This window comes from Ceratotherium simum, chromosome 8, assembly GCF_057802395.1.
Source record: "Ceratotherium simum simum isolate JZ-2026a chromosome 8, ASM5780239v1, whole genome shotgun sequence".
Taxonomy (NCBI): Eukaryota; Metazoa; Chordata; class Mammalia; order Perissodactyla; family Rhinocerotidae; genus Ceratotherium; species Ceratotherium simum.
In genome coordinates, this window is record NC_141907.1 from 31,541,027 (window position 1) to 31,563,028 (window position 22,002).

The 22,002-nt window shown below is 43.7% G+C and overlaps 1 protein-coding gene across 5 annotated transcripts in view; it reads left to right on the plus strand.

The window, feature by feature from the left end:
* The window catches only part of TBC1D1 (TBC1 domain family member 1), a 215,662-nt gene that overhangs the window by 187,736 nt on the left and 5,924 nt on the right, over nt 1-22,002 (plus strand). For all 5 annotated transcript variants that reach the window (XM_014786740.2, XM_087434180.1, XM_014786744.2 and 2 more), the window contains 3 exons: nt 6,503-6,747; nt 8,860-9,019; nt 16,164-16,333. In XM_014786740.2, the coding sequence (XP_014642226.2) occupies nt 6,503-6,747; nt 8,860-9,019; nt 16,164-16,333 (575 nt within the window). The remainder of the gene's footprint in view (nt 1-6,502; nt 6,748-8,859; nt 9,020-16,163; nt 16,334-22,002) is intronic.

Sequence of the window (22,002 nt, forward strand, 5' to 3'; positions counted from 1 at the left end):
TTATTATTTTATTAATCTGTGTTTTATAGATCAATAAAGTGGCGGCATAGTTAAATACCCTGCAGAGATCTGGTGAATCTTTCAGTGACCAGAAGTAGCATTTTTTGATAGACTTCTAGAGAGCCCCTATCAATGACACCTAAACAGGTTTAGGCGTGCCCATGCTGTAGTGAGAGGCGAAGCATCTAGGCAAAGCCATGTTCGGGTCAAGAATCCAGCATGGGTGCTGTTGTATTGGTTTTTGCCTCCACTTAATGTATTTTTTGTGTGTGTGTGTGAGGAAGATCAGCCCTGAGCTAAGATCCGATGCTAATCCTCCTCTTTTTGCCAGGGAAGATTGGCCCTGGGCTAACATCTGTGCCCACCTTCTCTACTTGATATGGGACGCTGCCACAGCATGGCTTGACAAGCGGTGCATCGGTGTGCACCCGGTATGCGAACCCGCAAACCCTTGGGCCGCTGAAGCGGAGCGCACGCACTTAACCGATGCACCACCGGGCCGGCCCCACCACTTAACGTATTTTAACCAAAGGTATAAAACCTGCCTGGTATCTGGAAGAAAATGAGCTATGCTCCAAGTGTTATAAAAGAGAATTTTCTCCCTGCTTTTTTAGCATCCATTAAAGATGAGGAGAAGAGCCTCCAAAGGAAGGATCGGCAGAGAGTATGTAAGATGACTCAAGATAGAAAGGCAGAGGAGAGTGTTTTCCCTTCTCCCTCCCTGCTCCCCTGGTCTTGCCACAAAGAGCTGTGTGCTTTGAGTAGTAGGTGGGGCTGTTCATTACCAACAGATGGGTGCTCGTGGCGAGTGCTACTTTCTGTTTCATCTTCGGGTTGAGGTCCCATATGAGAAACTTAAAAAGCATTAATGGCAGAAGACAGAAAAGTATCTGGAATTTGTCATGCAGTAGTCTTGTTACTTAACACACCTGCCTCTCCAGTTGGAGACTTTGCTTTATGGAGGTCTGTTGAACAATCACAGCTCAAGAGTGATAAATTCTTGCCCAGCTACATGCATTGTTCCAAAGGGTCTGTCACTGTTTCTGATATTATCAAGACCCCATCCTGAAATCATATTTATTTGGTCATTCCAAATATGCTCTTTAGCCTCAAAGGGATATAACTCAATGTGGGTGATATAAGGAAAGAGTCAAGTGGGGTGTGACTTCATTTCCTTTCATAGAGGTCTGAAATCTTCATGCATCCTTCGAGCCAGTCAATGGTGTACTGGCAGATGTTTAACAACCAGCTCCCCTAAACCCCTCAAGTGAAGCCCAGTGTTAGCATGTACAGATTTCCATGACATAAATACTCCCACTTTGGCTAATTTTAAGCTACCCTTGATGTCACTGATGGCAGAATTGGGCAGATATGTGTACAAACAGAGCCAACAGAAGCTGGTTCCAGTGGCCACTGGACTCAGCCAAATGTTTCCTAAAAATAATCTGCGTATAGAAGAGCTCTCCCTCCTTACTCTCCCGCTGTGTCATTCAGTGGTGATTCCATAGATGCTTCTCGAGCACCTGGTGCATTCCATGCGCTCTAGGAAGCACGCATTCTAGAGGGGAAGACAGGCACTGAACAGCTGATGACCAGATTATTTAATTACATTGTGAGGAGTCATACAAAGGGTATTTTTTTCTTCTCAAATTCTGCTCAGAGCTAGATGCAACAATTGAAGATCTTAGGATCACAGCTCCTCCTCTAGGAAAGAGCCTTGGAGGCCATTCGATTGTAGGTTACTCTTCCTTCCGCAGGTGAGGAAACCGAGATCCAGGGAGTTAGAGATCACGGTCAGATGGCTGGTTTGCCAGCACCTCTCCCTGGAGATGCAGAAGTCTCCAGGCTCTTTGTGAAAGGAAGCAAAAGAAAGAAACTTGTTAGTCAACTGTTCAGAGCCTCGTCAAGACTGAATAGCTTTGCCAGTGGCCCTGTGTGTGCTGGACAGACCTCTGGCCTCCTGTAGCAGCTGCAGCAAGTAAACAAAGCTGAGAAAACCACAGGTCTCACCCAAGGTTAAATCAAATGGGCTCTGAAGAGATAGGGCAGGACACTCTTAAGACTGGAATGGTATTTGTCACAGTACCGTGCAGGGGTCACCTGTAGGGTCCCTTGAGGAGCTTGTAGAAAACACAGATTCCTGAGACCACCATCCCTGACCTGCTGCTAAAGAAGGGTTTCCAGGTGAGGGCCAGGGATGTGCGTGTTTCACAAACACGCAGGCGGCTCTGATGTGATTAGTGTTTGAAAACTGCTGGAGGAAAGCTCCTCGTCCTCAAGGTGATGGAGAAGGTAAAGATTCATCCTGGAAAAACATCTCTTAGATGAGTGAAATTCCTTGGGAACACTTAGATTGTTGAGCACTTCGTGAAATTAAGTTGTAGGTCATTTAGAAATACGTGTGAACTGTGCCTTGCCTCTTAGGGCTTTCCAGCACGCTTCTTCAGATAGGCGTACAAGACACAAAATGGTTACCTGTCTTTTTAATACCAATAAGGGGTTTCTTTGTGCTCATGTTTGACTTCCTCCACTTAACAGCCTCATTCTCATTTTGTATATGAAGGGAGAGTGCTTTAGAGAGAAATTTAAAGGGCTTGTATTTCTCTACTACGTGGCAAACAGTAAAATTGAGTTTAAAGAGGCAGGCCCTGTAGCCTGATACATTCATAGGAAGGGCTTCACGGTTTTTACCCAGTTTCCTTCTACGTTGGCAGAAATAAGGTATTTTTCCTAAGCTGGAGTCATCTGGAGACAGTGTGCTTCTCCTGGGGATGTGCAACGGACGTATGTGTGTCTTTATCAAGTGCCGTTTTTTTCCTTCCCAGTGCTGGCTTGGTACCTTCTAAACTGGGGCTGGAGTACTCAGTCCTGGATTAAATGAATGCGGAATGTCTAGGAGCATTTCTAATCTGATGGGTCCATTTCCTGCCCACGAGGCCTGCCTCCCTTCTCTGCTTGGTGTGTGTATGCTCAGCAGTGTGGGTGAGTGTGGTGTCAGCCTAGAACAGCGGTTCCCAGACTTTTGATCTCAGGATTCCTTTCACTGTTAAAAATTATTTTGTAGCCCAAAGAGCTTTTTTTGACAAGGATCATTTCTATTAGTGTTTACTATATTAGAAATTAAAACTGAGAAAGTTTGTTTCTAATATTAAATATTTGTTGTTAAATAATATAATAATATAAATACTTTTGTATTTATTTTTCAATAACTAGAATAAACTCATACATATAAACATATGAGAAGTGGATTTTCCAAAATAAAAAAAATTTAGTGAGAAGAGTGGCATCGTTTTATATTTTTATAAATCTCTTTAGTGTCTGGCTTAATCAGCTGGATTCTCATATTTGCTTCTGCATTGGATCTGTTGTGATTGTGTCATTTGAAATACATGGAGCAAAAGGTGACCTTGCATAGATACATGGTTGGAAAAGGGAGGGAGGAGCTAAGGGACCCCCTGGGGTCCTTAGAGTGACCATACATTGAGAACCATTGACCTAGAAAAATGTAATATAGGAAAACAGCATCTCCCCCAGAGAGAACTTACTGTAAAACATGGACTGCATTACAAAGTCAGAGGGCAGTCATTCCTTTATTCCCGTTAGTTAGGAGCTGAAGGCCAGAGATGCGTGACTGTTCCCCAGCCTGGAGGCGAGCGCAGGGCCTGTCTTGCTGTGCTGAGTCCCAGACTCTGTAGGACAGGAGATTGCATTTGGGAGTCTCATGGAACTCACAGGAATATTTGTTTTAGCTTGGTCAGATTCGTGCAGACAGGTTTCTTGTGTAAAGAAAATCAGTGACGGTTTCTGGGACTCTGCACCATGGAAGAGTTCTGTTTCGGTGAATCTAGATGGTGATGATGTTTATTATTGTTATTATTTGGAATTCATATCAGCTTTCAGTTCCACAGGTTTTGTGAATTCCAAATTTCCTGAAATTCGTTGCTGGGACAAAACTTTCCTTTGCCTCTAGACCTCTGTTAGAAAGTGAGATTTTCAGGCTCAAGTGGAACGTGATAGTCGATAGAGCAGTGGTTCTGCACGCTTGTTCCTCTTTTTGCGTTTCTGCTACAGGAGTATTGTGTGTGTGACTTTTTTTCCCGTTCTGGTTGGAAGCTTGCTTTTTGTATGTTTTTGAATGGCAAATCTGAAGACTGTGCCCCATGCTTGAACGCCATTAATCACACCCATTCGTGCTGGGCATTGTACATGTACTCCCAACTCTGCAAAGTGTGCTTTCTGCCCATTGTAAAGAGGAAGCCGAGGTTCAGAGAGGCTGGATGGTCCATTCCTAGCTGCACATGTGGGGGTCAGAATCGTGCACCATGCCCCTTGCACTTGACCGTGCTGCCTGGCAGACAAATCCACCTAGGGAGATTCTGTCTCCATTTGTCAGAACTCATAAGCCTTATGTTTTAAGTAAGATGTTTAGCTAAATTCTAAAAACATTGTGTTTTTTCTCAGCTATTAAAAATGGGGAGCATAATGCCTGCTGTTCAGGTTGTGTGGGTGAAGTAAGACAGAGCCTGAAGAACCGAGTTCAGTCCTGGCCCAGGATGTGCGGTACCCTGTACCCACGTTATCGTCTCTTTCCTTCTTGTCAAGTGTCTGAGGGCTCATGAAACTAGAACTTGAAATAAAACCTAATTATTCCTCACAAATGCCCCTTAGCTTTTTACTTACTTCATGAATCCCTTCTGTATGGGTAATTCTCCTGATTTCACTTTTATAAAAGTGAGTCCTCCAAGTTGAATAACACTTGCTAAGCCTAATTCAAGCTATGCATTTCTATAAAGAACACACTGGATTTCAAAGGCTTAGTTTAAAAAAAAAACAAAGAATGCAAAATGTTTTATTAATAATTTGTATGTTGCTTACATGTTGAAATGACAATATTTTGTATATGTTGGGTCAAACAGACTATCTTGTCAAAATTAATTTCACCTCTTTTTAATGTGGTTGCTAGAAAATTTTAAATTATGTATGTGGCTCACATTACAGTAAAGTTGCACATGCTGCTCTAGAATAGGAAAATGCACAAGCATAACTGCACCCTCTCATACTCTCACACACGCACACTCAGTTCTGCACACAGCCCACAGGGGTTCAGAGACCGGGAGGGCCCCCTTCACAGCTGCTAGGTTAACCCTGGAGTAGAGGATCAAGCTGGGAGGGTAGGCGAGGAGGTGAATGTGTGGAGCTCTATTGGGGAGCTATTGATTGCTTTCTAGCATTGGGGTGATATGTGCAGAGTGTGTTGGGGAAAGATTTGTTAGGGTAAGAGGTAGAGCAGGCAAGAAATGAAGACAGGAAAAGAAATCAGGAAAGTAGTTAGGAGACTGTTGCCATTCTCTTAAGTCCAGTTCAGATAAACCGATCTGGATTGATTAAATGCCTTCTCACGAGGCTGAGGGAGAGCACACGAATGTATCCTCCTTCCTTTGCTGAGACCAAATAGTTAAGGTGAACGAACAGTCAACGTGTGGCCTAGATACACTTTCTGCCTTTGCTGATCCAGATGAGGCCATAATTCTTACCTGGGTCCAAACTTGGCCTTGGCCGAGCATTTCTTTTAATCAGGCAGTTTTCTGCTCCCTGGAAACACACTTCCCCATCAGTCACATTCTAGAAGGACGAGGTGAGGTGGGATTTGACAAGTATCAACTACAAAAGCCTGCTAGACAAAAGAAGTCTTTAAACCTTATCCGAATACCAGCTTTTTGTGAAAATAATCAGGGTATCGAGAGCTTTCTTTTCCCCCCTCCCCAAAGCCTCAGTGCATGGTTGTATATCCTAGTTGTAAGTCCTTCTAGTTCTCCTATGTGAGCTGCGGCCACAGCATGGCTACTGACAGACAGGTGGTGTGGTTCCGCGACTGGGAAGCGAACCCCGGCCGCCGAAGCGGTGAGCGCCCAACTTGAACCACTAGGCCGTCAGGGCCGGCTTGAAGTTTTGTTTTTTTTAATCTTTTTTTGGGAGGTAACTCTTTTGTGTAAAAGAAAACACTCGTTGCTCCTCAGTCTGTTTCAAAGCACTGCCTCTGGTTTAACAGTTCAGAATATGCATGTGGCGTGAAGCATTTGCAGGCAAAATATGTGCAGTCTGGGAAAAGCTGATCAGGGAGTGTCTGTAGCTAGGCGAGGCTTTTGGCTGCATTTAGATGATGCTGGAACAGTATGGTGGTAAAGAACCACAGCTGTCTGCTCCTCTTGAGAGTGTAGGATCGATAGGTTTTTTTTTGTTGTTTTAGATTGAAATCTAGATATCTGCAGGACCAAAGGTAGTTCTAATTTCTTTCTCCTGAACCACCACAAAAAAACATGAATAATTGCTGATTTTTGATTGCAACATTATTCTAAAAACAACCAGCTGACCTTGTTTGCAGAGCTGATTTACGATACGATCCAGCTTCTAAAGATCTGTTGCTTTGACCTGAAGCACCTCGGATTTCTGGTTCAAGGGGCTTTCTCTTTGCAGTTACAGCTCATGTGTGTTGTTTTCACAGGACGAACGTTCCCAACGCATCCGTACTTCTCCGCCCAGCTGGGAGCAGGGCAGCTGTCCCTTTACAACATTCTGAAGGCCTACTCACTTCTAGACCAGGAAGTAGGGTATTGCCAAGGCCTGAGCTTTGTAGCAGGCATTCTGCTGCTTCACATGGGTGAGGAAGAGGCCTTTAACATGCTCAAGTTCCTGATGTTTGATATGGGACTGCGGAAGCAGTATCGGCCGGACATGATCATTTTACAGGTAGAGAGCGTCCTACGTCTTTGATGAGACAAATGCCAAAAACGTGTGTGATTCCTTTCCAGGTCTATTCAAGGAACTTTTTCACCAGCAGTTAACATTGTAATAGCTGTCATTGCTGAGAACTTACTCTGTGCTAAGTGTTAACCAAGTGTTTCATATGCACCTAGCTCCTTAATAACCCTTAGGAAAACACTATTAATCAGCTCAATTTATAGACGGGAAAACTAAGGCTCAGAGAGGTTACATAATTTGACCAGGTCACACAGCTAGCAAGTGGCGGAGTTGGGATTTAAACCCAGGCCTGTCTGACTGCAGGGCCCTCCCTTTCACCCCTCAGGAAACCGTCTTCAGGTAATCTAATTCCTGCCTCCCACTGTATTTGCTACTTCCTCCTCCAGGGACCCCACCCCACCCCCAGCCCCCAGCCCTCAGCCCCTGTCACCCGGAATTCAGCTCAAATATTACATCCTGGAGGAGCTCCTCCTGGCCACCCTCCTGTCGAGTCCCTCCACTTCTGCCCCGGCACACTGTGTCACGTGATCCTGTCTCATTTCTTCTGCATAGCACTCTCACTGCCTGAGATTATCCTGTGTCCTTACACTCATTTACCTGTTTATTTTCTGACTTGCCTTAGCATATATTGTGAGAGGGGGATGTTACCCATCTTGGAGCTGCATCTCTAGTTCCTAGAACAGTGCCTGGGATGAAGTAGGCACCCAGTCAGTATCTGTTGAATGGACGAGTGACAGGGCAGGTCATATCAAAAGGAAACCAAACACAGCAGCAAGCACCAAGTGCTGCTGTCGCCACCTTTCAGAGGGAGGAGGACCCTGGATCCTGCTCTGGGAATATTCCTAAACATTGGAGCACATGTTTACGTGTTCATTTACCAGCAAGACATGATTTCAGAGCCTTAGAAAGTATGCTTGGAAAGCTTACATTCGAGCCAAGGACTCTTTCAGAGCACCAGATTGCGTGGTTAAAAATCCTCTTACCTCCACCTGTGAATATGAACCACATGAACATAAATCTCATGAATGAAGCCATTTCATTCATTAAAAGATTTTGGCCCAATAACACTTTCCACAAATCCTGTCAAGGTCTTCCTACATTCTCCCCATTAGCTTTAATATAGGCACACCTGACATCTAAGCAGAATTTTTGAGTTTTATATAATTTAGTATCATGACACATGACTCTTTTTGGGCTGGTGGCCTGGGTGATTAGATTCTTTTCAATATGAAAAAGCCACAGCTGTTATTGGAGGACTGTATGGTCTGGGCCCCTGGACACAGTCTTTTTCCGGTTTGGACAGTACATATCCAGCTTGTAGCATCTTTATAGGGTTCTGACCCTCTCTAGGTTATTATTTCTTTGGGCTCGCTTAAGCCATGGGACACTGAAAGCTGGGCTGGCTCTAGGACCTCTGTGAGCCCTGGGACTCATCCTGGGGCTGACCGCCGGAACCATATCACTCTGAAGAGGGAACCCTTTCAGTTGAAGTTCAACTTCAGTTGGAAAAGTTATTTTCTCCATCTTGAGATAAACATTTGTCTTTTTATTTTAATTTGCCCAAGATCTGTATATTTCGCATTATAAACCTAAAGAAATCACATTCGTCCTGCCCACTGAGTAATTTGGGGGTTCAGAGGAAATTTACTGAGTGAATAGCACAATGGAATGCATCTACAGAAGCATCATATGCACCCACTTCACTCTTAGCAGAGAGGCTGGCTTTTTATTTCTAATTCCTCTGGGTTTGAGGTTTGCTAGGAGTGTGTATTTGTAAGAGAATTTGAGAAATGTTTTCACAAGACAGATGTTTAGGTTCTCTTACCCAAGGAACACAAGGGGACAGTAAAAAGAAAGGAAGTGGTAGGAGAAGACCCAACATGAGTGTTCTGGGCCTGCGCCCAGCCGGTGCCTCGCGTGCAGCAGGCACCCGTAAACGCTTGGTAGATAAAGGAGTAGTTGAGATCAGTGGATATCACAGTTCAGATGGAATGTTTCAAGTTCTAGTAACTCCTCTCTTACCCCTCGTGAGTGGGATAGGTAACTGAATACATGTGGCAGATATTTAGTTCTGACACCTGTGTGCGTGTATCCCCACAGATCCAGATGTACCAGCTCTCAAGGCTTCTCCACGACTACCACAGAGACCTTTACAATCACCTCGAGGAGCACGAGATTGGCCCCAGCCTCTATGCTGCCCCCTGGTTTCTCACCGTGTTTGCCTCACAGTTCCCATTGGGATTTGTAGCCAGAGTCTTTGGTAAGTGTGTGTAAATCTGTCTGCCAGAACCAGCATCCTCATGTTAGGTGAGAAACATTTATTGTCACTCCGCGCTGGGTCTCCTTCCTTTTATACCTGTCTTCCACAAGAACAAGGTACTGTTTACGTTCTGAGTTTAGTCAGCATTGGGTTTTGTGCATTTCAAGACGTGCTTAACTTCTGATGATCATTGGGCTTCCCTAGATGCCTTCATCTTGTGGGATTTAGACCCAGTTTCCTCACCACCTGGCTGTCCCTGGAGCAGACATCTTAAAGACCTGGCCAAGGAGCTCCATGCATGTATTCCAGGCACATCTGTCATGAATCATGTTCCTCAACCTCTCTGGCCCGTGACTCTGTTTACTGATAGCTCCTTAAAACTTTTCAACCGATGACTTCTGGGCTGCTCTTCTTTCTAGATTCCCTTCGCATCTCCTCTTTCCCTACCCTTGGCTCTTCATTTTCTCTGCGGTCCCGCTCTTGAAGACACCTCTGTGTCAATGAGTGACTCACTGTTCCATCCTCACGTGACCCCTGCCTCATCTTCCCGAATGTTGTGACAGCTGCTTCCACTTCTGTGCCCCACCGCAACCATAGGTTGTTCACATTTCAGACCATCTCCTGTTTTCTCTATTTACTTTTTAAGAAGATTGTCTCCGTCAAAGTTAAACAGGTGTTCGTGTGCAGAGTCTCAAAACTATACCTCAATAGAAAAATAAAAAATAAAAATTTTAAAAAACTGCCTTGAGATGGCAGGGACCAGTGCACCCTCTTGGATACCAGGAGCCGAGTGAACACCCAGTCAATTCTTATATAGTGTGTTTTCCCTACTTCAGAATGGAATAGTAATTTTGACAATTCATGTTATTTTTATTTTTTTAATGTGGAGGAGGAGGTTATTAAAAAATTGATAGTTATCACATGTTAAGTTGTTTTAAAGTATCATTTATGTTCAGTCACTTGCTAGCTTAAAAACCTGTCATCTTATACTTTTTTAGATTTGTTTTTAGAATTAGCATCTTAAAGGGAATGTTCGAAAACATTGAGAGAGTACTGCTTTACGCATACTCGGGGAAGACAGCTTATATGTCCAAATTCTAGAAATCCTAAAATTTGCTTTTTAATGTGAATGGGCTTTGATTTGTCTTCTCTCCTCCTTTTCCCTCCAAAGTACTAGATTTTTATTATTACTCACTTCTGTCCACAGGAACTTTTAAAGACTTCCCCATTTGACTTTACTAGAAGAATCCATGTTCTTAAAATATTCATTACCTTCTTTTTCTCATAACTACCTTCCGAAATTGATTTTTATTTTCTGTCCCTAAAAAAATAATCGTTGAAAAAAATAGATACTAAAAACTCTCTCCTGGTTAAATAAATCGTTAGTGAGATTTCATCAAGGTTTTATACCATAGTTTAAAAAAAAAAGATAACTAAAAGCCTCAAAATTTTCTGCTTAGTTTACTAACAAAAGAGTCACAGAAACTGTAAGACCTTTAGGTGTAGGCTTCAGTCTTTCTTTACCCAAATTTCTGTGTTTCTCACTCTGGAAATTAAAATTGTTAGTCCACCTTACTTTCCTCCTGGTTCTCTACTGCATTTTTCAGGGTAATGGAGAGGAGTGAAGATTGAAAGGGCATGGAGGGAGTGTTGTTAATGGTTTGAAAACAGCTCAAGCATCGAATTACACTGTTTGTGAGGAAAATTCTACAAAGAGGCCTGTGCAGGAGGGGCTGAGTTATCACTGCCCCCAGCTATAGGCAGAGAGTTCTGGGCTCCAGGGCCGTAAAGCTCTAGGAGAAACTCTGTCCTTAGGCTGCATAAGTGCATAAGAGGCTTTAACAACAAACACACTCTGCTTTGGAAATGACAGCCCTTCTGTTGCAGAATATTCGAAACTATGAAGTTCATCCTAATGTCTTCATAAATAAAAGCTGAAGCCAGTAAAAGGATATTTTTCTCTATATTATATAGTTAGTGGTAGGTCTTGGAGTTTCTTATACATTATGCATAAGGATGCCAGTGTCTGTGTAATTCCTGGATCCCACAGACCCATGCTGTCCTAAGTGGGTTCATGTCCAGCTGGCTAAGGGCTCTGGCTCCTCAGATTATAGGCAGGAAGTAGAAACTCAAGGCAGCATTGTGTTGTGATGTCATTTTGCAAAAACTGCTGTTTTTTTGCACAGTCCATCCCATCTATCAGTCCTGAAAAACTGTTTTATTAGTAGGTTCCGTAGACAAGTTACGTTTCTTAAAAACCATTTCTGTATGTAGCGTAGGTGACTTGAACCGTGTTTGTTTAGCTCCATGATGGTGAATAGCTTCGTTTTAAATCCCAAAGCCTGCCATTCATACCCTGTAGTCTTTTTTGGCCTGAAGCCCATTTCATTATAAGCCTTCAGGCCTAGATAAACCCAAAAAACAAATGGACTATTGTTAACTATTCACTATTTTATATACAAGTAAAGGATTCTCAGCGTGCAGTCAGCATAGCTCGTATATTAGTAGATTACCTCAAATTAAGTGTAATGTACTTGGAGGGACAGTTGCCAATAATGTGTGTGGCTTAACCTTCACATGGTAATCATGCTTTTCTGAATGTCAGTCCTTCTCTCTGGGTGTCACATGATGTAAAATAGCCTCCTCCTGCATTTTTCCAGTTTGGGTATAGAGGGGTCCTGAGAGAGATGCCTGCTCTGTTCACCTTCTAATTGTCTGCCTTTGGAAAAAATCTGGAAAATAGGACCTGGGCTGCTCCTCGTGGAGGAGGAGGCTGCAGTATCAGGCTCCTGATGTTTGTGCTGCCAAGTAGGTGAGAGAGGAGGTGGAATATAAAAACTAAGTGTTTGGCAAAAAACACAGAAGCCACCTGTAATATAGGGAAGGATTCAGAGAGGCTTTAGGACTGAAACAGACTGGGAAAACAAGATTGTTTTTACGGCCAGGAAAAATGGCTCCTCGGGTAACGTGATCCAGTGGTGACGAAGTGAGTTTTTGCAAAATCTGTTTGTGCTGTTGCTCTGCTGCAACGCTGTCATCTTTCATCTCCCTCCCACCTGTTCCTGGTAGGAATGTAGGGGTGTCACACCTGGAGGACTATAGCCTCCCAGGAGAAGGTTAAGGAGAGGGATTGCCCTGGACCAAGACAAAGCCGGCGGGAGAAGAGATGGAGTACGAGTTTGCTTACTGGCCTCGTGCTTGGCGTTTATCATTTTCCCCCATAGGAAAATTGCACTTTTATATCCTGGGGAGTTTCAAATAGAGTTGCCATACACGTTAACACAATAACAGGGCTGCTGAGGTATCTTCAAAGGAAAGTAGTTATTTGCATTATTCTCAGCAAGTAATTGGCAGAGTGGTGGAGTCAGCTGAATTTAAGGGTCCCTCTACTTCCTGCCTGATAAAACCCTTTGCCTGTTTCTAGGTGACTTGAAAAAGGAGAGAAGAAAGGAAGTTGGCCACAGTGTTGAGCTAGGCCACTGCTCCAGCTGTTCACTTTCTTCTGCAGTGATTTTCAAATGTGGGAAATTAACTCACTTTTTCCCAAGGAGATTATTGTTTTTTTAAAAAAATTTCATAATGTAAATGTGTGAAGAAGATGGGCAAAATGAAAATAATTGGGTTGGGGCAGTGAGTTTGTGGGTAACATTTTTCTTTACTGTTATTTAAAAATTATTTAATTTTTTTAAATTTCCAGAGGGAGAAAAATGCACTCACTGTTTAAAGCATATAGATATTGCGCCACACGTGTAGTCAGATAAATTTAGGAGCCACTTCCTCCAAGCAAAACTTTGAAGGATCCGTCCTTCAACCTGTCAGGCACATTCCTTCATTGTGCAGCCACATTAACTCCTTACTTGAGACCTCCCTAGTCTAACAGAAGTTTCTAGGGCTGAGCTTTCCCAGTCTCACTAGTGTGGACAACTGGCCGGCTTGTCTTCAGCAAGATGGTGCCTGGAGCTGGCCTCCAGGAGTGCTGATGAATCGAGCATCTCACTGCTGGCAGCACGCACTTGTGAGTCTGCTGGTGGGAATCAGCGTGGTCTTGCCAGTAGCTCGCAGAAGGTGGCTTTTCTCTGTCTAAAGCTAGCTCACCCTTGCGAGGATCAGCCCCATGACGTGGATCTCGTTAACATCATCCCCTTACCAGTGCGCTTACCTACTCAGAAAAAAGGAACAGAAAGCCTTCGGTGACCCCTAGTGCGCTGGGTAGTTAGAACGCAAGGCCTGGGCAGAAAGCCCTTGAGGTCTGGCCCCCGTCTTTCCCTGCAGCCAGAGCTCTGGGCTTACCATGCTCTTTTCAGGCTCCTGCACGCGCTATGTGGTTCTTTCACGCCTCTCTGCGTTTACACCTTCTTTTCCTTCTGCTCAGAGTAATATCCCCTGGCTTCTCACCTAGCAGGTTTCTATTGGTTCTTCTAGACTTGCTTTGCCAGCCACCTCTTCTTGGACTTCTGTCTTCCCTTTTGTTCTCATAATACCCTGGGCATAACTCTACGAAACGGATAGTTGTGGTGTCTCGGTGGTTTATTCTTTGTGCTTTGTTCATGGCTTAATCCCCAGAGCCCAGGACGATGCCTGGCTTATACCCAATGCTCAGTGAACGCTTGTTAACCTGAAGCAGAGAAACTTCTCAGCGGATAAGAGTGTTCCTAAGGTGTTGGACAGCATTAGGAAAGATTTCTTTATTGTTACATTAAATACAGCAGTAGATCTAATGAAATAAACATGTCCAGGCTAATGTTTTATTTCTTTAACATACCAATAGAGTTAAAAAAATAAATAAATAAAAACTTCCACACTTCCTTTTATTTTCTTCATACAGTCCCAAAAGTCTTAGTTTAGACTCGTAACAAGCATTCTACTCAGTAGATTTGTTATAAAAGCCAAGATCCTAAAGGAATAAAACTTGGAAGACCTGTTGTTAACCTTAGAGACTGCTGATGTGGATTGCATATTTGATTATGCTCATGAAAGTTCCCCAATAATAATTTATTTTAGTTGGCTTAGATGTGGTACTGTATCTAGTTTTAAGATACTTGTCCCTCAGCATCTAAAGATACCGAGCTATAGCCAGTCATTGCTCTGACCGTGCAGTCCTTTCCCCAGGAGCCCTGCGCAGAATGTCTTGATATTTATTCTGATAATGCCATCAATTTTTGTTCAGCTATAAATGTTCATATATTGAAAGGAAATCTTACTGTCTAAACCACAGAAACTTCAAATTTACTTTGTTTTGTTTTGGGAAATATCATTTCTGTTTAAAAATACATCTTGGTGATAGTGCTATTTTAGATCTTTTTATTTGCTGTGGTGGTGAATTACATGGGTAGACTGTATGTTTTATAAAGCAGACATTTCACAGGAGTATTCTGCCATAGCGCTGCCTTGAGACAGGTAAAACTTCCCCTAAGAAGCTCAGATTTCAAAGATACAATCAGTTCTCTAATGTATCTTTGCAGCCTCTACAGCCAAACCTAAGGAGGCAGCATGCATCCTTTCCAGTGTCCTGGGGCCGCCGTGAACCATGAGCAGTGGCGTTGTTTGCGGGAACTGTGGCTGAGCTCTGTGCGAGGGACAGGCTGATCTCAGCGGCGTCATTGCTTAGGGCTGGTTAAGGCCTTTGTGAAGGTCACAGAGCATCACCATGGCTAACCCAGCTGGCCGAGTCTCTCCTGTGTGCTGTCCACAAACTATTCTGACGCAGACACATTTCCCGTTCGCACAGCAGCATCCAGCCTTTGCCTTCCTGTTTCTTAGCGGCTTTTACATTGTCATCACACTAAACCACCTAGAGAGACACGTGCTGGGGAGTCTTCTCTCACCTGCTTTTGTCTTACTTGACTTACTGAAATTTACAACTTTGTCTCTTCCATTATCCTGCAACAAAAACAAAAGAGAGAAAAGAAACATTGACAGTTGCCTCTGATCATCTTTAAAACTGTAGTTTTTCTTACATTGTTGTTCCAGTTGTTAGGTAACATGCCTGAATGTAGTCACCCAACAATTAGTTATTAGGGCTGTGCTTTAGCCCAAGGACACTTCAGTCTCTGTCTCAGTGGCTTCACCTCCATGAGGAAGGGGGTCCAGGCCTGGGCTGCCTGCTTGCCAGTTGCCTTGGCCGCTTGCGCTCGCCCTCCCTGTGTACGGTCGGTGTAGATTTCCTGACGTTTGCCAACTGTTCTAAAAAAAATATGGCAAGAACTAGAAAAAAGCTTTGACAGAGTTCTTTGAATTCCTTAGAGGAAAAAATGTTTTTTATTCCATTTTATGCTAAAATTTGGTCTACTTGTAAGTATTTAATAATGTACTTTTGCAATTGTGCAGACTTTTTACAGTTTTTAGAGATCTTTTAATTCCCCTTATTTCAACGGAGGAAGCAGAGACATTTTTTCCATCTTAATTTCTGATGTTGTATCTATAAAAATCTTTCAGTTTGGGCCATAAAAACATATGTTTTAGTAACTACTTTAAAATCCAGAGCATTCCTGGAAAAATAGACTAATAAAAAGTTTTCTTTTTCTCCATTTAACTTCTTTTTCTCTTTTTTTTTTTTTGTGAGGAAGATCACCCCTGAGCTAACATCCGTGCTAATCCTCCTCTTTTTTGCTGAGGAAGACCGGCTCTGAGCTAACATCTATTGCCAATCCTCCTCCTTTTTTTTTTCTCCCAAAGCCCCAGTAGATAGTTGTATGTCATAGTTGTACATCCTTCTAGTTGCTGTATGTGGGACGCGGCCTCAGCATGGCTGGAAAAGCGGTGCGTCGGTGCGCGCCCGGAATCTGAACCCGGGCCGCCAGTAGCGGAGCGCGTGCACTTAACCGCTAAGCCATGGGGCCGGCCCTCCATTTAACTTTTAAAGCATGCTTAAATTTAATATATTTTTGGAGCAAAAAAAAACAATCATCTGAACCTGTGATAAAATCTTAGCAGTATGTTTTTGTTTTTTTTTTGTATTATTTGCAGTATTCAAATATTGCACTGTTATCTTGACAACTCTATCTGAAATATCATGCTCTTAAAGTTTGCAGTTTGGGTTTACGTTTCCCACCGTCCTGCTCTATGATGTACAGAAAAGAAAATGGAGTGGTATTTCATCAGAAACTGGTCTGGTTTAACTTCTTGCATTTCTGTGTTTTCCCAGATATGATCTTCCTTCAGGGATCAGAGGTCATGTTTAAAGTGGCGTTAAGTTTGTTGGGAAGCCATAAGCCCTTGATTCTGCAGCATGAAAATCTGGAAACCATAGTTGACTTTATAAAAAACACACTCCCCAATCTGGGCTTGGTGCAAATGGAAAAGACCATCAATCAGGTATGATTCCGTTCGAACCTTCCAAAGGCTTAAGCAATCCTGAATATGTAGAAGCTTAAATTTTTTTCTTTTTTCCTTTTTTTGAGCAGGGCCTATTTCCTGCCCCTTTGTATTCTGAGCAGCATCTTGTGTGATGCCTGGCGTGTAGGAGACACGTCACAAATGTGTGTTCAGTGATTAAATGCGTGTCTGAGTGTGCATGTGCTAAGTGTAATGGGGAAATGCCACATGGAAACACGGTGGTAGTGTTTAGGTATGATAACCAGCACAAATTCTCAGTTTCTTGTAATTAAGAGGTTTCACCCCTAGTCATTTGTTGTTCTGAAATACATACGTTTACTCAATGCAAGGCTTTTGTAAAATGAGTGCTTTGATTTTTCTGCTGAATGATATTAATTGGAATTTTTAAAAAATAACTCTGATAGCAAAGTTGTGATAGAGAGTATGTATTCTATATTTGTTTCATGATGTGTGTGTGTGTTTTTTTTTTTAAATAGAATTCACTTCCACGTCTGTGGTTTCAGCACCTCTGGTTTCTGTGTACAGTGGTACCATTACTGTCTGAAATGTTAGAGGTGAAGGGTGAACTGAGCTGGGAATTACAACTAGACCAGTTGTTAAATGGTCTGGGTTAGGGGTGGGAGCAGATTTTGACTCTATAACGAAGAATCTTCCAGTAGTGACTGCTGACTATGAAGGACTGAGCTGCTTAGTAGAGGGGATGAGGTCACCATTGGAAGTGTCCAGAAGTTGGATGGCTAAGAATGCTCTGGAAGAGATTTCTGCATCAGGGCACTGCAGAGTCATCAGTCAGGCCTCTCATAAGCCTAGAACTTACCTTACCTGCTCCAAATATAACGAAAACAGAGCAATTAGGTAAAAACAGATAGTGAAATAAAGCTATTTTTTAAAAAATCCTCATTCCGAGAATTTCTGATAGTTCAAGAGGAGTCCAGTGATTCACGTGGATTGCACCCAGATGCAGCATTTGTGATGTCATTTGCTGCCCCTCCTTAGGTGTTGAGCACAGAAAAAGAAGCAAGTCTGGCTTGGAAAAGGGAGCGGATTTCATCCCGATGGTTAGTTTGGACCTCTGCACATTTCGTATGCCTGTGTGAAAGAGCAGTTCTTTTCCGCTCTTCCTCCTCGTCTTTAGTTAATTGATAGGCTCTGCATCTCTCTGTATTTAACTTCCCTGGCACGTTCCTCTCAGTGTGAATAGCTTTGGCTTATTGAAGCCCTACTTTTTGCCAGGTTCTGTGTGAATCTGTATATATACATGATCTCATTTGGTCATGACCGCATTCCGGAGAGGAGGGGTGGTTTTAACCCATGAGGAACCTGGGGCTTAGAGTGGTTAATTAACTGCCCACAATAACCCTGCTGCAGAGTTGGGGAGGAGAAGGTTTCAGACTCTGGTCCTCTCTCCTCAAAGTGCATTAGCAGCTACTCAACCCCGCCAGGTACCTCCGGGTGTCGTCTAATTACAGAGTTTTCTGTATTTTACCTGTACCTTAATACTGAATTCTCCACCCTTGTGATTCTTTAACTTATGGCATTTGCGTGCGTTTATTCCCATTTAGAGCTTTCACTGAACACATGTGTATGTTATGCCTGCCGGGTCAGACACAGGGCCTACAGCAGTGTCTGTGCCCAGGGAGTGGCTTGACTTGGCTCCTAGCTCCTGGCTCTAAGGCAGGCAGTCTCGGCTGACATTCAGTTTACCTCCCAGATACTGAGCCTCAGGAAAAAAAGTCCCATATTTTCCCTCTTTTCTGTAAAAGGTTACTTATTGAGAGTATCAGGTATCTTTAAATGCTGGAAGAATGGAAATGGGCACAACACAGAGACAGAACAGTTTTGTGTGTGTCTACCTGATTTGTTTTAGGCAGCTGTTTTGAACACGTAATCCTTTATTCCACTGACTCCTTAACGACTCTGGGACATGTGTTATAATCCCCGGGTTTTTTTGTTTTTTTGTTTTTTTTTTTTTGGTGAGGAAGATTGGCCCTGGGCTAACATCCATGCCCATCTTCCTCTACTTTATATGGGATGCCGCCACAGCATGGCTTGACAAGCAGTGCATAGGTCTGAGCCCGGGATTGAACCTGCGAGCCCTGGGCTGCCAAAGCGGAGCACATGAACTTAACCGCTAGCCCCCGGGCCAGCCCCATAATCCCTACGTTTTTAGATGGGAAAAACTGGGCATGGAGAGAGTAACATGCCCAGCACCCTGTATAAAGTGGTGGAGCCAAGAAGGTAATCTGTCTCTCTGACACCAAAGCCCATCCTATGCAGAAAATAACGATGTCATCCAGTAATTTCAAGTATGGTAAGAACTACAGTGGTGCTTGTGCAAAGGCTTATAGGAGCCAGGCTGGTGGAGTGAGTGCGTGCTGCCGGTTGAGAATCGAAGGGGTTTCAGCCGGGCCTAAAAGAATGAGCTAAGTCAGGGGTCGCACACATTTTCTATAGAGGGCCAGATAGTAAGTATTCTAGGCTTTGTGGGCCATAAGGTCTCTGCAACCACTCAACTGTGCCTTTGCAGCACAAAAGCAGCCACAGGTAGTATGTATAGAAATGAAATTGTTGCAGTAAAACTTTATTTACAAAAATAAATAATCTGTCCCATGCAGTGGGACACAGTCAGTCCACAGGCTGTAGTTTGCTGACCCCTGACCACAGCAGACGCAAAGGCACGGGAGTGAGAGAGAGAAATTCTAGATGCCTGACAGGTTCAGCTTTTTAGGGGACGTTGGAGATTGGGAGAGGGCAGTGTAGGGAACACAAAATCTACATTTCAGGGCCCAGGTTTTCATTCTGCAAAGTCTTGATGAGAAACAGTTATAATGCCAGGCAGCTCTCTGCCCTCTTCCCCTCTCATGTTTTTCATGTGGAACTAAACATCTGAGTGCTGTCAGGCTTTCTGCCCTCTCACTGTCTCCTCCCCTCCAGAGGGTGCTCTAGTCTCAAGTCCTACTCAGGGATGAGGCCTGAGATGCAGTGCAGTTCCTCTGCTGCCTTAGAGAACCCCCAGGCTCAAATCTTGGAGGTTCACAGGGTGGAAGTGACAGATGCATTAACTGCACACGACTGAACCTTCTGTCCTGTGTATGGATGGGGTGGGGTCTGGGTGGTCCTCTGTGATAGCCATGGCTCCATTTCATCAAATGCCCTCTCTATGGATGGCCTCAGCTTGAGCAGTGGGACACAGCCTGCCTCCAGGATGGGAGAGGAAGTAGCTAAGGACAGGGCTCTGGAGCTCCAGCTCTGGACAGGCTGGGAGCAGCCCCAGAGGGGCAGATTCAGAATTGACCGAGTCCAGAGCAGAAGGGCAAGGGTCTCTGAAGGCCCTGTGGTAGTTCCTCAGTGTGAATTAACTGTCAGTTGAATATAAGCCATAAAATCCTCTGACCCAAGAAGGGAGGAAGCCCCGGGAATGACAAACGAAGAGAGGGAGGCCAGTTTGTGTTCCTGTCCCAGTGAGTGCCTCTGCCTGCGCAGCCTCGGGTCAGGGTAAGTAAGAAAGAGTTGAAGGGGCGCTTGGGAAGACGGGCAGATAGCCTATTTTTAACATCCTTTGGGCTGTATTCAAAGTGTGGCCCCAGACCAGCACCGTCACTGTATCATGTAGAAACTTGTTAGAAACCAGCATCTGAGGCCCCACCCCAGCCCTGCTGAGTCAGCATCTGCATTTTAATAAGATCCCCCGGGGGTTCACACTCAACACGAACATTTGAGAAGCTCTGTTATGGGCAACTTCATTGTAAACACACTGGGCAATTCTTTGTTCTAGTTGAGCTTGTAGGATAGAAACCAGAATCTTAACAACGTTCCTTTGTTCAGAAGATGCTCCTCAAAATCGCAGTGGCGAGGCTGCCTCTTCTCCCCTTGGGTGGAGCCCTCGCTCCTTGGGCAGTTTGCACTGTTGAAAATGAGTACTTTTTTAAACAGCCAATCAGTGCTGTACCAAGAGGGTGGGGTACAGTGAGGAGGAGTATTTTACCACTGGCATTGTTTGGAATTGCTTGCATGTGGTGATAATAAAAAGCAGACCAATTTTTAGTTGGGTTCATTATTGTTTTTAAATTCACTGCAGATTCTGCGCCTCCTTATTGCCCATAACCAGGCAGACTGCTCCACTGTCCAGCCTTTGGTGTGCCACGGAGACCAACAGATTGGGGGGCAGGGTCTGGGGATTGGGAAAATGGAAAGTATGTGGCTAGTTCTGCAGACATGAGGGTTAATGGCTTCGTTATACTGAGTGTCCACAGACTGCAAAGAGAAACACTAAGTCTCCAATAGCAAATAAGCCAAGAACATAAACAGATAATTCACTAAAAAGGAGATTCATCTAGTAAACAAATATCTGGGAAAATATTTAGCTTCGTAATTTAAATTTAAAGAACATATAATGCTTTACCTACTTGACTAACAAAATGGAATTTTTTAATGCCAATACACAGTGCCAAAGGTATACTGTATCTGGCACATTTGTATGTTGCTAATGGCATTGTACATTGATTATTCCCACTTGGGAAGTAATTTGGCAATACGTATCACAAGCCAGTGAAATATCCATAGCCTTTGACTCAGTAATCCCATTTCTTGGAATGTATCCTTAGGAAATAATCCAAAACATGGGGAAAGCAATATGTACAAGGATGTTTAGAGTTGTCATTTACAACAAAAACTCTTGCAAGTAACTAGATATCCAAAACTTGATGAATGGATTAACATGGTTATATGGTGAGTTGGTACAATACCATGAAACCATTTATAATTATGGTTATGAAAAATATATAGCAATTTGAAAAAGCATTGTTTGAGGACCAGGGCTCTCCTTTTACCACAAGCCACATACTGCCATGGTTTGGGATAAATTCTGGGGCATAACTGCAAAATATCAAGGGCTGTAAGTGTTTTGGCAGCCAGAAGATAATGATGCAATTAAGCAGAGCTGATTATTACCCAGGATGGTTCCTAGGGCTTAATGGAGGCCTGAAAGAGTGTGTGGCTTTGGGCACAGCTGAGAGCCATTAACCTTAGAGCATCAATCTGTATAAAAGGCCAGAGGTTTTGTTCCTGGGTTTTCCAGGTTAGGAGCTCATTTAAAAATAAATCTTTGGGGCGGGGGGAAGTAACTGTGTCTATGACATTTATTCTGCACCATATTTCTAATTACATACTAATGCCATGGCAATCTCGGTTTTAATGTTTGTGGTTTTTACTCTGTTTGAGCTATTCAGAAGTTCCATGAAGTGGCATCCTTGGTAATTTTGCTGAAGCACAAGGTTGAATGTGAGGGTTGCATGACAAGTGTGTGGAAGCAGATCCCTTAGCTAAGTGAGCAGCTACTCAACCTGCCAGGCACATGCTGAGAACTTGCATGAGTTGTCTCGTGTAATTCCCTCAGCGATGCTGGGAGATGGGTGTTTTCACCCCCTGCTGGAGGCCAGGAGCTGAGACTGGGAGAGGTCAAGTCACTTGCTCAAGGTCGTTCAGTGATTTGCCAGTTGGAGCCACGATTCGAGGGCTGACTCAAAGCCTCTGAGTCAGTTTCCTCGACTGTAAACATGATCATCCCTGCTGACCTCACAGTCACTCTGAGGGACAACGGAGAATCAGATCAAGGCAGTAAACTGCTCATACACATGCCACAAATACAA